This window comes from Helicoverpa armigera, chromosome 20 (assembly GCF_030705265.1).
Source record: "Helicoverpa armigera isolate CAAS_96S chromosome 20, ASM3070526v1, whole genome shotgun sequence".
Lineage (NCBI taxonomy): Eukaryota > Metazoa > Arthropoda > Insecta > Lepidoptera > Noctuidae > Helicoverpa > Helicoverpa armigera.
This window is the reverse complement of record NC_087139.1, coordinates 6984052-7001079: the sequence shown is the minus strand read 5'-3', so window position 1 is coordinate 7001079 and position 17028 is coordinate 6984052. Positions and strand designations below refer to the sequence as shown.

Here is a 17028-nt window from a genome sequence, read left to right as displayed (position 1 = left end):
TATACCTACCTATATATCATCTATTATTTTTCTTCGTTATCTTATTATAACTTGGAAAAAACACTGGAAAATTTTGAACGCCTTAAAAAATATTTAAAGCAAATTGACGAAAGATAAATCACCTAGACGCCACCCACGCTGCTGTTTAAATTAGCTATTTCCTCGCAATTAACGATGCCTCGCAACACGTTCCAATTGTCAGTATAAATGATCATAACTCTTCTATTTACTAACAACTCGGCATAAATAAATCAGTTAATTGCATACAAATACCGTTCGTAATAGACAATTTATCATATTTGCACAGCGCTGTTTCAACACGTGAGCGTTGGTATGGTGCGTCAATCGCAACGATAGGTATAACATTGAACAAATCATTAGTGGAACCATCGACAATGGTAATGTAAACCATTAGATGGAAAAGGTCAAGAACAACGTTTCGTTCGTTTGTTTGTAGGGCCAAGTTAACCGAAAACATAAAAGTCAGTTTTCTTAAAACAACAATTTAAGTAAGTACTATGAATTGTTACGTTCAATTTTCAAAGCAGTGTTTTAAGAAAAACGGCCGCTTATTTACTCGGTGAAATTGGGCCTAGGTTCCAAACTAAGTAGGTACTCGACCCTTGAACTACCTGATATGCCGACCCTGATTATTTTAAAGTCTTATTTTTGTTGGAGTGAGCTTAATAGATTAAGTGGAGATATGCAAGTAGTGCTTAGTCATCGAGAAAATTAATATTACCTACCATCTACTTACAAATAGATGCTTACTCAACACAAGATCATCTTTTAAACCGTGATGAAACAATATTCCCTAAAAATGTTCTAAGCTCAACCAAGTCTATAGTAGAGGGCTGAATATAAAAATATAATTTGCATAAAAAATCTAACACAATAAGCACTACAACTAGAAAACATCCTCACCCTCTCTTTTTTATCAAAGGAGAACAAAAAAGTGGTGCAAAGAATCTGACTAAGCAAATTGTGCGCCGTGTTCAAATTGCAACATCATTATTTTTATAAATTCAAAGGGACAAAAGCTCTGACAAAGGTAACGAAAGAAGCAATTATCTTAGTATCCGTTCAAATAACGATATAACAATCCTGATTATATATTTTTTTTTAATAACAGTGTGTTTTACTTAAAATACTTGTGTGTAGGTGCGTTTACACAAACGTATGGCTCATCACATTTTCTTTAGGACATGACTTGGCCACTAGTGAGAGCTCTCCCATGCATAAGCATTCAAAAACAATATGCATGTGTACCTACATTTACATACACAAGCATGGCTCACCCGTTTTCCGTGAAATATTCATATCGTTTTTTGTATTCCACAAAATTCGATAATTACATTTAGATACTTAGGTACGTTTTGTTAAGCCTTCATTCTTTGCATAATTTTTGCCACTAGGTATTTGGTATGCTAATGATGAAATACAGGTACCTACTATCAGTAAAATCTTTGATGTACGCATTATGGGGACAAATATTAGGAAATGAGGAGAAACCTTTGATGCCAGATAAATTGGCTGGTCTATCTTTAGGGCAGATCATGCATGAAAATCGATTTTACCCTCGAGTGAGTTTACGAGCCACTCTTCCGGGTCGTTATCCTATGAGATGGTCTGTGGAAGGGCTGAATTGACGTAGCATTTCATCATAATGGGGTTTATTATAACTAGGTGATTTTGCTACAAAATACCATTCGTAAACAATCTATCGCTATCGCGAAAATTTATTTCTGGCCCTTAGGGCCGGAAATTCACATCATTTGGTGGTTGTAAAAAATTGCACATAGACAACTAAAAGTTGGCTGAATAAAAACACAGTTCTATGGATAGTGCGTGTAGATGTCACTTCTAGGCAATAAATATAAAAAAGATAGGTATCCACATATTGTAATTTCCAAATATCTACTTAAAATGAAACAAATACATACCTACTGATACAAATACATAAGATATGGAGAAAATTAATGTTTGATTATTTAATTTCATTTAAACAGCAAACTTACTTGTCAATAAAAAGAAAAACAATATAAAATTGAAACATAACTTTATTACACTAATATATTTTAACTAATGCACAGTTCACTCTAATTGTCCCACTTTTTAGAGACATCAATGTATTCGCCGTCTGGTGATAGGTAATTCTTGATGGGCGGCGTCGCCACTGGCCCTTGGATCTCATAGGGAATCAACTGCATATCAGGCTGTGGAAAATTATTAGCTAGTCAGTGAAAAGCAACAAAAAGCAGTTTTATTGTACTCAGTATAATGAGTGAAAAAAAATAATTCAAGGTAAGTATATTTCATACAAGGTGTTACAAAAATGGCTGTAAAAATACCTTGGATATATTTCTGTAGGTATTAGAGTTCATTTATAAGCGTTCTCACAGTTTTATCTTTCATTTTAGTGAAATAGGTTTGGTATATCAATGAAAACTCGTATTTTCTCATTGGGCAGTATGTACATAATGTGTAAAATTTTCATGTGGATTTCAAATATTGTAAATCCAACTCTTTCAGGGTCTCAGGGCTTTTTAAAGGGTTTCCTTTACTACTTTCATAAATTATATTGATAACTTTTAGCAGTAAACTGCCAAGATTTAATACATACCATAATAGCCTCATTGTACAAATCTTCTGACTCTTCCAAAAGCTTATCAAGTGCCCTCCGCTGTGCTCCCATAATTCTATCAATCTGTGCCACGTTAGCAATGTACTCCTGACGCTTGTACCGAGTCCAATCCTTTTGTAATAATGCACGGGCTTCTATGACCTCAGGTGTCAGTTTTGGTTGTGGCCTCTTCCGTTTACTGTAATTAATTGCAAGGTCTTGTATATTTCAATATTTGTATATAACTACAGGTTTTTAAACAGTAAAAAGTTTTTAACTGATTTCCAAAAAGGAGGAGGTTCTCAATTCATCAGAATCTTTTATATAAATGGCAGTGATAACTAATAATTAAAGCCATAAATATGTAGATCAGTAAAAATCAATTAAATACAGGGTGTGTCGTTCACAATCACATTAAATCCTATCGCAAATACTTTATGATATTCTATAGTGAATTGTAAAAAAAATAACCTAATCCATTTAGTGGTTTAGCCACAGGAGTGATTTTTCGATTTTATAATTTATAACATCATGTGTAAAGCAGAGATAAAGTTAGGAGTATTGAATGTTTTGATCAGTTGACAGCTGTCAGTTTTCAAGGGAGAATTTCAGTTGTTTGTAATGACTGACTTTTATATGGTGTTCTAATTTTCGCACATTTTTATTCTATTTACTTTGTTTGAAATTTTTTATTTTTACGTATTTTATTTTTTTCTTTGTGTTAATCGACATATATTAACCAGTATATTAACGCATTTCATTTAATGTGATTATGAACGACACACCCGATATAACATTAAATAGGATGATGGAATTTTGTATTCGCACATATACTTACTTAAAATTGTCAAGCAATTCAAGAGGCACTTCCATTTCGTCAATAGGTTTGAGCTGGCGGGCATTTTTCTCCAATCTCCTGATCTGTTTCTCAAGCTTCTTACGACGTCTGTCCTCTCGAGCCTTTACAATAGCTGGATCTATTTTTTTCTTCTTCTTCATTGGTTCTGCCCTGAAAAATTTGGTCAGATTTCTAAGTAAGGATCTATTCTGAGAAATATCTCTGATTTCTTTATGGCGTGCTTGTTTTAAGTAATGGAAATAATAAATCTCGTTCATTTGTACCTATTATCTAAATGTAGCAGAGATGTTATTTGATACAATCTATTATATCACTGTATAATTTTGTGATTGAAACTTACCATAATTGTTCTGTAATTTTAAACTGCACTGCTGCTGTTGTGGCAATGCCTCTACTTGCAATTGGTATGTTCGGAGTAGAACATAAAGCTAATCTGAAAAATATCAGAATATAACATGTTTAATGTTGATAAATCGTAGTGCATTTTATAGGTTATGTTGTGACAATCTTGTAAAATGAACTTACTTGGAGAACTGTCTTAATAAAGACAAATTCAACATGGTTTTTAAACTATATGGGCACTTCAAATATTAATATTAATTCTATTTATTTTATTTCTCAGGCAGACGGACAGATTGAAGTCACGTTCCGATTTTCGGTCGAGTATAAACGTCAAAGTCTAAGATACAGCAATAATACAGAACAAAAAATAATACAATTTGTTGTTTTTATGATTCTATGGCTACCTAAGAATAAAATTAATTATTCTAATATTTAGTACAATTTAAAGCATAAGGAGAAATATATAGGCTTTTACCCAATATTGTGCTTCGTACTACTCGTACAATGGAACGTAATATTAACGTTCCGTTTTACTATAATTTGTTTGGGTACTGCTGAGAAACGTGACAATAGACAAAACAAGGATTTCTAAACTTTGGTTATATAAAGGGTTTTAAAGTTAATTGACGCAGATTTTCCAACCTGTTTTTTTATAAAGCCACCCTGTAAGCATATTGCATTGCATAGTATGTAACGAAGACAAACAGTGGGCCCTAGAAGAAGCGTTTTTTCACTATTCATTGATTCACACCCTGAACTGAAAAAAAACATTATGAAAAAAAAATAGCACATCAATCTTTTACGGGACAAGTTACCCACACAATAATAATAATACCCATGGGTTACGGAACTGCAGCTGATGAAGCTACTGAAGATCACTGAAAATTTCAGTAGTTGCATCAGGATGGAGTTCGGTGTGGACAAGTGTGCAGTCATGCATGTAAAGCGAGGGGGAATTGTGGAATCTGAGGGAGTACAACTCTCAGATTCTATAAACCTGAGATCACTCTCCGCAAACGATACATATAAATACTTGGGTATGGCGGAGGGGTTAGGCATCAATGTGGCTGACATGAAACAGTCATTACGGGAACGTTTCTTTGGCCGCCTGAATAAGGTTCTAAAAAGTTCCTTATCAGGCGGCAACAAGGTTCGCGCCTATAATGGTTGGGTCATGCCAGTCCTGATGTACTCCTTCGGCATACTCAAATGGACTCAAACTGAATTGGATGCCTTGGATAGGAGAGTCCGCACACTGCTGACCGCAGAACGAATGCATCACCCACGATCGTCGGTGATGAGACTGTACATCCCACGGAAATGTGGAGGCCGAGGCTTTTTAAATGCAAAGACGCTCCACAACCGTGAGGTGTGCAGTCTCAGAGAATATCTTCTCAAAAGCGACGTGGGTATGCATCGTGATATGGTAGCAGTGGCCAAAGGACTCACCCCGCTATCGTTGGCAAATGAGAACTGGCGCAGACCTGTGGTACTATCTACCCATGATCGCAAGGGGGTATGGCAGAGCAAACAGCTACACGGACGCTTCTTCGGGGCTCTTCATGGCCCCGATGTAGACTTCAATGCGTCCGTAGCTTGGCTACGCTTCGGTGACCTATTTGGAGAAACCGAAGGGTTTGTATGTGCAATTATGGACGAAGTTATCCTGACGAATAACTACCGGAGGTATATTATGAAAGACGGGACGGTTGACATATGTCGGGCATGTCACCATCCGGGTGAGTCTATCAGACATATTATATCTGGTTGTTCTCGTTTGGCTAACGGTGAATATTTGCACAGGCATAACCAAGTGGCCAAGATCATCCACCAGCAGCTTGCTCTGCAATACAAACTTGTAGATCTTGAGGTACCGTACTACAGGTATGCGCCCGACCCAGTTCTCGAAAAGGACCATATCACGTTGTACTGGGATCGATCTATCATCACTGACAGGACTATTTCAGCCAATAAGCCTGATATAGTGGTGATAGATCGATTAGCGCGCCGCGCGATGATAGTCGATGTCGCCGTCCCGCATGACGAGAACCTCGTGAAAGCTGAGAAAGAGAAACAAATAAAATATCTTGACTTAGCGCACGAGGTTGTCGCCATGTGGGATGTCGACACGGCTGTTATTGTGCCGATTGTCATTACGGCCAATGGTCTAATAGCCAAGAGCCTCGACGAACACCTCAGGAGGCTCTCGTTGGGCGGCTGGATCAAGGGACTGATTCAGAAGGCAGTACTCCTTGATACGGCACGTATTGTGAGGAGGTTTCTGTCTCTGGGACCCTAACCACCGGTACCTTGGACCCTGTGCCAGATATCGGTGGCAACCTATTTTTTATATTTTTAAATGTTTTTTATTTTTATATTTAATATTTAAAAATGTAAATAATATGTTTGAAAATAAATAAATGACAGAAAATACCCATGGGTTATATGATGTACCTACGAAATTATACTTGAAAATTAGTTGCGAGCCGAGCCGAAATATATATCTCAATGATCTAGCAAAGTGCCTTTTCGAATAGGTAAGCACTGGTGAATAGGTACTTTTGACGAGGAATCATGTGACTATTTACAAATGTTTCACTATGTGGCTCAACTGGCTATTGTCTATCAATTACCACAACTTTTAAAGATAATGCCTTTGGTATTATTTACTAATTATCTCTACTAAAAAAGTAATTTGAAATGGAATTTAACATTAACATCTGTTTGGTTTTCCATCTATTTCATGTATCGAGTGGTAGACACTTAAAGATACTTAGGTATCATTTATTTTTAGATAAGGCAGTGTAGGAAAAGTAGCCAAAGTATACCTATAGCGTGCAAAACAAACCATGCAAAAATTACATTATTACCTAAATAGGTACCTACATTACACTATTCGGTACTACTCCGTAACTACCTGTTATAAAAGTACGTGCCTAGAGTTTTAATATGTACCTACCTCTTATAATGTTTTGCATTTTTTTAGATAATGTAGTTATTTATGCCATGCGGGGAACTACCTATATGGTCCACATTAGGTAGGTATATTGTTTATGGGTCTGGTTATTTCAGGGTTTACAGTCCTATCCAGGATCAATGCCACATCTACTAAATGTCATAGGCTCCTTTGAAATCAAATAATATCATCTGAAATGTAGACTAGACTTTTATAGTATTCTCTTCCTGCTTACTGTCTTTGCCTGCAAGTATTCTCTTAGCATTCGCATGTCGTACGAAATGGCATACATTTTCCAAATATTTACGTTGAACATTTACTAACAGGTACTTATCATTAAGCCTAATCAGAAGCCAGCTCATTTCTATAGAATTCAGTAGCCTCTCTAACTGCCAGAAATATTTTGTCTTTGTTAACATCCTCATTGAACGAATTTGTATTCAAAACGAAGCTCTGAACGCTTGTTATGAACTTAATTGGCAATAACGGCCACTTATGAAGATAGTCTTCACTTAGGAACTGAGGAAACCAAAATTATGTGCCTTGATGAGGTTCCGTATGTTTTACGTGATTATTAGGTATCTTCCTGCCCTTATCCTAATTGAGTATGAGCGCAACATAGTACCTATCTTCGTTTTACATATTTACTTCATCATCGGAAGCCATCTCCTCAAACAAAGGGTCAACACCTATATCTATCCAAGTTCATTCTTAAGCTCAAACTCAAAATCTTGAAACTTGGTATGGTACCAAAAGCAAAAAGTAGGTAAACATACCTACCTACCACGGAATGCCGCTGCATAACAAGTGTTATTGAAATCGCAGAACCAGTTACAATCTAAAATTGACAAAAACAACATAGATCTATCAGCTGCCACAAGTGATTGCTCAACCGCATCAGTGCGGCGTAATGTCGACATTTTACTAATATCGCGTGACCCCAGAAACATTCTTAGGGAACCACAAAACATGTAAATCAACTCATTATACAGAAAACCGCGAGCAGAGTCAGTGTCATCGTCAAGATGCCGTAATGTTTGGCTTCATTCTTGACTGTACCCCGACGGCATTTACATGTGTTCGACATTCATTTTATTTGCGAAATTCTAAATGGTGCGGTGACTCAGAAACATGGAAACAAACATTTCTGATTTTAAAAGCAATGTGACTTTAGATGAAGTGATAGATTTCTTTAACTTAAACCTTTCTAGTGTGAACCAAAGTGAAGTGACACAGATTCATCTGTTTGATTTGTATGAGGCCTACAGAACAATTGAGAAGGAACAGTTGATGGTGTACAAGTCAGTGGCTTACATTATCGGGACACTTATTATTTTAAGCAATTTAACCGTTGTCATTTCTAGCGGACTCATTCTGAGAAAAGGTAAGCTCATCTTTTCTATTCAACAGTCTGAACTCATAGTCCTACTTTAATATAAACAAATGTTGAACAGTTTTATAACATCGCCAAATCCTGACTCTGGGCTGCTTGGTGAAAGTTTCTAAAACCACAAAACGATTTCGGCCCCCGACCTCTGCGACCAATGGCGCAGTCATGTTACTCCTGAGTTCTGCAGTGCCCACAAACTTGCTTATATTCCTTCATCAGAAATACTCATTATTCAGTTTTTTTTTCATGTTCATGTTTTGTAAGTATGTAGGTACTTACTTTCTATTAAGGGACTCTTGGTCTTTTCCACAGATCCTAAATCTATCCAACAAGGATCCTAACTCAGGATTTCTCCTATCGTATAACTGATACTATAAAACTCTCCTGCACCTGGTGTCTTTCCATTCCGGTTTGATTCATGTGTGTGTTTTCTATCCAAAATCTTTATTGAAAACTTGGCCGAAATTGTTCTTAAAGACCCTATCATTTTACTTTTCCTTTTATGCATTCAAATAAAAATACAATAAATATAAGGTACGGGTGGTATCAATCGTAAAATAATCGTATTTTTCAATGTCACATACTTGCATATTTTTAAGACCTGTAGTTACATCATCATCATACATCTTAGGAATCTAAAACGCCATCCAATTTTGGTACCTGGATTGTATACTCGTACTTGAAAGGTGCCTTAACCATTAGGCCTCCACAAGCTACCAATATCGCGGCCCTGTCAGAATAATAGAAATTTTATGCATCAGCGACGACATCACCTACTTAGTCTTCATGATTATGAAGTCCGTAACCATCGTAAAAATTTGCAGCTGTGGCTGTGGCTGTTGCTGGTGGCCCATTGTGATCCGAGCGATTATTTAGGTATACAATGAGTATAATGACATGTGAATACTTTAAATTCATGTCGCGTTACACGCTTAGGTAGACACAAACAATATATCTTTGTTATGAATAAGAACCAGGGTATTAACTCTGCCTATCTTTAGTTACCCTTAAAGTTTATCAATCCCACGGTGAATCCCTGGGCTTTCCTGCAAGAGTCAGATGCAAGCCTCCTTTTAAACTCAAGCCTTAACGGCATGTTATAACAAATTGAGATTACTTGCAAGTGAGGCGCACATCACAATCTAAAACAGGTTAAGTAATTAAGTATTAATGGTGCAATGTGTCAATACGTAATAATAACAAAGCAGAACCTCACTCTGCAAGTCATGAAAAGTACCACTAGGCAGGTAAGTAGAAACTACATAAGTAGGTAGCTATTAAGTTATGAGCATAGTATTTTTATTTGGAATCTTGATTATGATTAATGTGACAAACCCACCTTCAGATTAGGATTGGATCAGCCCAACCAGTTGAGTAATGGACGCCAGTAGGGTATCTGCAATCTAGGATGCCGAGATTTGGGCCCGATAGTGGGAAAATTACAGTAGTGAGTAGGATTTTGATTTTGACAAACTGAAAAGCAGTGGCGAGTTTGATAAAGTAACCATTCATCATTGAGGACAAATGTAGATATACAATACAGGACCTAAGCACTTGCTACAGATTTGTAATTCTTACTTATAGCTGAAATAATCTGCAGTTCCGACAAAACATAGTAACCTTCTGTTTAAAATAACAGCTATTTTACTGATTTACACAATTTACATTGCGGAATTTTGGTTAGGCGTGTTCAGAACCGGAATTATGTATGTAAATAAAATGCTTATTTATGCGTTAAAAAATCTATAAATATCAAATATGTTATCAAAATTGGCAATGAATGCGAATTTCCAGAAACGATTTTATCAAAGGAATAGACACAATCGTAAAAAAAAACCTAGGTAAACTACTTTATGATACTTATAGGGTTTTCTTGATTTAACTTTCAAAGATGGCGCAGCGTAGTGTTAATTGTGTGAATAAACAAAAGTAGCAACCGTGCTAAGGAATTTTTAGTACCTTCGGTTTTTCCAGTAACTACACTTAGTTTTATAATTATTATACATACATTATAGATTTACCTAGGTACCTACTTTATTTAACAAGAGTAAATGGACACTTTGATAAATAAACCCAATCATACGATCACATTCTATTCTGTGCCTCATGTACAACTGTCACCGTCTCGTTCCGTTGGATTCATCTTCAATAAGGGATATGTCTCTTAGTAAAAGTACGTTTTGTGATTGTCTAAGAAATTAATGTTAGTTACCGAGCTCCTTATTGAGCAGTAAATTTTGGATGGTGTTCAAAGAAGGTACTCAAACAGCCTCTCATTTGAAGCTTCCACAGAAACTACAGTACCTAAACGTGTTTTTTTTTAGTTTTTCCATAAATCACGTTTATGAGTGTAATGCGCATGACTGTTATTCTACTTTAAATATAACGACTTGGTCTAGTTTATTTACTCAAGAGGGCGGTCCATAGTTCATAGTCGATCTTTCTGACTAAAGCTATCCTATATAATATTATTGAGATTATATATAAAGATTAGATTACCTGTATACCTATTATTGTTCTAAATTTTCTGCACTCAGATAAAAGTTAGCCTACATATAGGTTAACTTTTTTTATACTCATGTAAGTTTTCCTAATTGAGTCTAACAAAATCTGTGCAGTAGTTTATGCAATTCTTTTTTTTTTCAGTTTTATGAATCTGAGTTATACTTAGGTCTAACAAGAAATAAAATTTTTGAAATGTCACGTGATAATGCTAGATAGAGGCAAAGGCTTTGCTTTTACAAAGGTCTTGGCCGTACCTAAATACTGAAATGTTGCAAGTGTGTACTACGCTTAATGTTACACAAGATGTTATGTGGTGATGAGTCACAGTTCTAGGAAATTAATGTACTAACTTTTAGGACTATACATATTATAGTCTAAATGGCAGTAATCGTGAGAGACGTGTCGACGTGTGACACGATATGAATGCTAATAAATAAGGCAAAAACATCATTATTTAGACGCCCACTTAGATTGTTATTTTTACATCGAAATAACACTTGAAACCTTAAATGCGCATCTCCCAATTTTCCTTTCTCAAAATTTCCTTTTCTACTTTCATTTGCAGTTGTTTGATCGTGCTCCAATTATTTCCTACGATATTAATGTGGGCACTTACCTAATCAAACATAATTTTCCAGCAGGTTACCTATCATTTTGATGACTATTGAATTTCCGTTATTAGTGCCGGTATTGCTGACAGATACAGTTTCGAATCGTGGGATGAAAATGCAAAGTCCAGAAAACTAAAAATCTGAGTATCTGTACCTAATTAGAAGGATAGCATTTCGTTATTGTAATAGATTTGCGAGTAGGTAAATCCGGCAATCATGTAGGTACCTCGCATGTGTGATCTTTTGAGTTACGACATGATGACAAGACGCTGCTGTTGCAATCCTCACACGGCCAGCCGGGGCGTTGAAGGTTCGCCAGCCAAAATTACGAGATTTTGTTCGGTATGAATAAAAACGGACATTAGATGGATTTATAAGAATAGCAAACTGTTCCCCGCGGTTCCCGCCACATCCCACGGGAACTACTTCCCTGTAGGGATTAATAAAACATAATGTTAGTAAAGATCTAACGTCTATCATAATCAGAAGCACAGTTGCATACATTTAGAAAACACCAAGAAAATAACCATATCATTACATTATCCTTATCTACAAGAAATAAACACAAAACTTTACCTCAATAAATTCCACGTGATTCAACATTTCATTTGAATGTCACAACAATTGGGGTTCCAATATTTGCCTATAGAACTTGATCTCCTTGGTGATCATGAAACATTGCTCTTGCAATTCTAATAATGATTTTCCTATCTTTCAGGTCAACAGCCTAAGAGCACGTACCTACTGCTCGGAAATGTTTCCCTAGCAGACACCATCGTCGGGTTCTCCCTAATATTTGGAGTCACAGTGGACAACTCTGTGAGTTCCAATCCCTTGTGTATCTTTCAAATAGGTAAGCTTAATATACGTAAGGAAAACTATACTAGACTTTAATAATACTGGTACAGATATAATATCAATAAGATCTTTGATATTTTGTTTGTTCTGGACTCACCAGGCAAAAAGTTTATTATAATATTTTATTCGTGGTAGCAAAAACTTGATAAAACAAGTCTTTTACAATGGGTCAGACAATGCTATCAAAAGCATTTGAAAAGTCACTCCGTTGGATCGCTAATAATGACCCTGAGGTATCCCCTAAGTCAATACAGAAAGCTGCGATTCTTAAACTATGCAAATCGAATAACGTTTATAAAATTATCCGCAGGCCTTTTGCAAAATTGATACACAATGAACAATTTGTCAATGAGACGCAATTTTCGGTATCTAATGATTCTATTATGATTGTGTGTTATGATTATAAATAACGACACATATTTATTACCGAGCTTACTAGTAGCATAATTATCTAATCTAATTATTTATTGTCTTGTCTACAAAGTATTTCTAAATCATTATAAAGTTTAATACGTTGAAGACGCTGAACACAATTTAGACCAAACTGTTATATAGATTTAGTTATTCCACCGTTTCTAGTACAATTAAGTAAATGGTTACTTTTGTGATCAACAGGTATGCTGGTATGTCCAGCGATGGTGTCCATCTTTAGCGTAGGCCTCATCGCAGTCGACCGATACATCTATATTCTCCATGGCCTGTACTATCAGAGATGGTTCAACACCACTCGTGTGAGAATCGGCATTCTCTGCATTTGGATGATAGGTGCGTAACTAATCATTTATATCGTCTTATGTGTCTCTAAAAACTAATCTGTGAAAATGACAATGAATATTAATTTATGTAAAACTCAGTATGAAATGTTTTAATAAAAATTCTATGTCATCATGTCCACTGCAGCAGGCTTCAGAAATTAATTTAACATAAACTTACTCCTTAATGGTTGGCTTTTTATTTTAGCTTAGGTTAGAATATTATGAACGTGCTGCAATGGGCATGCCTGTGGCTAATATTAACTCAATAGACAATGTAGTGTAATTAACTATTTGTGTTTAACGCTTATTCCAGGTATAACGCTAGGATTCATGCCAGCGACTGGATGGACTAACACAGAGTTGATCCTCACTAGATGTTATTACGTCGCTCTCTTCCCTGGAACTCTTATACTTATCAACTCTTTCCTTAGTATTGTGCCAATTCTAGTATCGCTTATACTGTATTCCATAATATTAGTACATGCGCTAAAAACAGTAAACATACTGAATACGAGCAACAAACATGTGAAAGCTCGAACTGCTAGAGAACACTCAAAGTTAAGGATTTCAAGAGGAACCGTTAAAAACACATCTAGCACTCAATCGTCTTATATTTCTGATAAAAATCCAACTCCTAAATTAACCAAAAGTGCATCCTATAACAACAATTATTACGATAACAGAGATGACATTGTTTCAAATTCGAACATTCAACCTAAATCTAAAAGCGAGCTTGATCTCAATGTACATCAAGTGATGTCGTCAAATAATTTTGAAAATATGGAGAGTCAGGATAAAACTAGGAACGAGTCGATAGCTAGCGTTTATACTATTGAATCTCAAATATCAAATCTTAATCCTGAAACCCCGAACCTTAAGACATCAAGGTTCCAAAATAAGGTGAAGCAAATCTGTAATGTGAACGCTGTAGTTCGTAGACCAAAAGAACCAAATAAATGGAGGGCCATAACTATAGTTATGTTAACTTCTGGAAGTTTCCTAGTAACTTGGATGCCGTTTTTCATAACTGTGATAGCTTTTGTGTTTTGTGAAGATAAGCTAACGAACCCTAGGTGTATGCACATAAGGACCTTGCTTGGAGGTCCGTTAGCAACTTTGGCGTTTTTAAACAGCATATTAAATCCTTTGATATACGCATGGTGGCATAAAGGTTTTCAAAAATCTATTAAAAATTATTACCGAATATTTATAGCAAATCATATTTGTAGAATCAGTAGGTAGCGTTTTACTTTTTTGCTATGTGTATAGCACACTAACTAAGTTATTCTTGTGATCTTGTCCATGACATGTTAGCTCTCTTTAGTTCACTAAAATGGTGATTTCGATCCACTAACTCCTGAATCCAGGTTTAATAAATTGTAGAAGTCTAATAATTTATGTACTTACTCAGGACTTAGGTATTTCGAAATGTTAGAATTTGAGTAGATTATCTACTCATAATATGATGTTAAAATGTTAGGCTAAGTATTGCTAATGTAGCTTTATGTAGATTTATTAATACTTAGAGCACTGAATTCAAGCTAGTCAATCAATGTTTTAAAATGATTGTAACGTAGTTATGCCAATATGGTTACCTCTAAATTGAGTGACTTGAAGATTCAGTGCTCATAGGTGTTTAAGTATTTTTATGTTTGTGATAACGTAATCTAGTTTTTAAATAATATCTGTAAATAATTTGCCTGCGTAGTTGTGTAATATAATACCTAAGTATGCTCTTATGATAAAGCAGTAAGCCGACAAGTAATTGACTTTCATAATGATCTGACCCACTTAATTTCGAAACTATAAGGTTTGGATGTCATTATGTAATGTTCACAACCAGAATATTTACCAAAAATATAAGTAAAGAGTAATCAGTGCGACTTTCAAATTAAGCATGGACTTTTAGTTTTTCACAAAAACTAACAAAAAAGAAGATACAGCTTACAACACCTTAACCCAAAGCTCAACTACAATACATTGATTTCCTTTACAATCCACACAGGTATATTTATATCAACATTACCGGCGATGGGGTGGACTGGCCGAACCTTCACAGACTACAGGTGTTGGTACATCGCTGTCTTTCCCTCTGCCCTTCTCCTCGTTCTATCCATCGTAGTCCTCTCAGTTATCATCATGGTCTGCATACTATACATACTCATCCTACGAAGCGCCGTTAAAGCTGTCGACAAAATTAGAGAGTTTAAGGAAATCAGTTACACAAATAAAGGATATGTAGACGAGTTGACAAATTCAACTGCCGTTATATCAATAACTGACTCTTTGGAAACGAATGTCGAAATGCAAAAGATTGAAAGTGAAACGCAGACACAGAAAAGTGATAGCAGTAAAGGAAGGAGGATTGGGTGCTGCAGAATGAGACCAGCAGCTCATCCAAGCAAACTGAAGGCAGTGACAACTGTCCTCATAGTAACATTGTGTTTCCTAGGCACTTGGGCGCCATACTATGTAGCAGTCATAATGTACGTTAAGTGTGATATTATGAAAAACGGTTATGAATGTATACCTTTAGAAATATTAACTCTTGGACCTCTGTATTTGTTAGGAGTTTGTAATAGTCTTTGTGATCCCCTGATCTATGCGTGGAGACATTCAGGTTTCAAAAGCACCTTGAAAAGGATTTACTGGAAATGTGTAGCGAAACACAAAATATGAATTGAGTTTATATTTACTTTTTAATGTTCTACAAACAGTATTCAATAGTTTGGTCTTTTGTTAAAATAAATTATTATATTTTATACTATTTTTGTTTTATTCATTTTTATCCTACTTATCACAAAAGTATGCCGTATTGAACATAGAACAGTCTTTAGTTCTGAGGTGACTGATGACTATGGTGTCAATGATGACTTCAGGGACGCCACAGTGACGCCTGTCATCATCGGTGTCAGTGCTCTTGATTAATGCTCTTGATAGACTTTTGTGTACATAATTTACTTTATATCTTTTTTGTTCATACTTTTATTTAATAGTAGCGACCCAGGCATATCTACACTGTGGCAAAGAACAGATCATCCTGAAAGTAGACATCAAGAATGCTTTTATTTAAGTCAGTAAATCGGAGCACCTTGCTAGCTGAAGCTCAAAAAAAAATAGTACCCGTTTACGTTTTCTTTATCAGTATTCTTCAAAATTATTATATCAAGACAACCTATTGGAATCCGCAGTCGCAGTTGGCTGCTAACAGGGTGATCCCCTCAGGCCAGTAATTTTCAGCCTTGCGGTTCATTCAAGATAAATTAGATGAAATTCATTTGGGTCTAGATGATAGTGCCTTGAGAGGTGATGTAGAGCAAGTATATTATCGACACGTTTGGGGCCGAAACCCTCTGATCGTGGGCTCCGGATGCCAGTACTGTAGGATAGGTAGGTTTCCGTTCTATAGGTGGGTACTATGGGTAAGTTAGATCCTGAGATTATTTGCAGTTAGATTGCAGACGCAATGCCAGCTGTGTTTACTTTACTTCTAACTGGCCTTCTTACTTGATGTAAATGACTAAAACATCCGTATTTGTAGTTGTCATTTCAATAATTTGTACGGAAAATCATGGACATGATCACCTGACTCCACAACATTCTTTGGTACATTCCCAAATTAAATTGAAGATAAAAAATAATCTGCTTCTGATACCAATTATAGACCGTTCTGGAAAATCAGTCAGTTTGATGTAACCAATCTTTATGACCTAGATTTATGACTATAAATGATAAATGCATATGAAACTGTATCAGGCAATAAACTTTATCACTAGACCACCAATGTCTGATGATTATAGAATCATTACTTACCTAATTAAAAATTGTCTTGCTTAGAAGATAAAGCTACTATTATAGCACCATTATTCAACGTTTCAACCGTCATAAGCTGGTTTGAAACAAAAAACGGAACTAACGAGTATACTTACACTACCGTTCTTTGAATAGAATCCGTAAAACTTACTGGAACTGTAATAGTGGGATTCTTTCACTGTGCGAAATCACACTGCGGAACTTTATCATAAAGCTGCTGATAAATATTAAAGCCTATTTCCTGTTTTAACAACATAGGTAGATATAGCAGGTACCTACCTATCAAAAACAACGGTAGGTACCTAGCTTAAACCTT

At 35.7% G+C, this 17028-nt stretch overlaps 2 protein-coding genes across 3 annotated transcripts; one reads left to right on the top strand and one right to left on the bottom strand.

Moving 5' to 3' along the window:
* Positions 1-2042: 2042 nt before the first annotated feature.
* Positions 2043-4165, bottom strand: LOC110373441 (large ribosomal subunit protein mL40). The gene is made up of 5 exons (XM_021330712.3): positions 4008-4165; positions 3823-3915; positions 3462-3632; positions 2624-2822; positions 2043-2216 (listed from the first exon to the last, which is right to left on the bottom strand). The coding sequence occupies exons 1-5, from the start codon at positions 4040-4042 to the stop codon at positions 2100-2102; spliced, it is 615 nt and encodes a 204-aa protein (XP_021186387.3). The 5' UTR covers positions 4043-4165; the 3' UTR covers positions 2043-2099.
* A 3450-nt stretch (positions 4166-7615) lies between these two features.
* Positions 7616-15663, top strand: LOC110373498 (glucose-dependent insulinotropic receptor). Of its 2 annotated transcripts, none has more exons than XM_021330783.3 (4): positions 7616-8164; positions 12005-12139; positions 12760-12909; positions 13213-15047. In XM_021330783.3, exons 1-4 carry the CDS (start codon positions 7912-7914, stop codon positions 14139-14141), a joined length of 1467 nt encoding a protein of 488 aa, XP_021186458.3. In that variant the 5' UTR covers positions 7616-7911; the 3' UTR covers positions 14142-15047. The 2 variants fall into 2 exon arrangements, with proteins under 2 accessions (XP_021186458.3, XP_063895684.1); XM_064039614.1 differs by having other exon boundaries at positions 7625-8164; positions 14905-15663.
* Positions 15664-17028: the final 1365 nt, after the last annotated feature.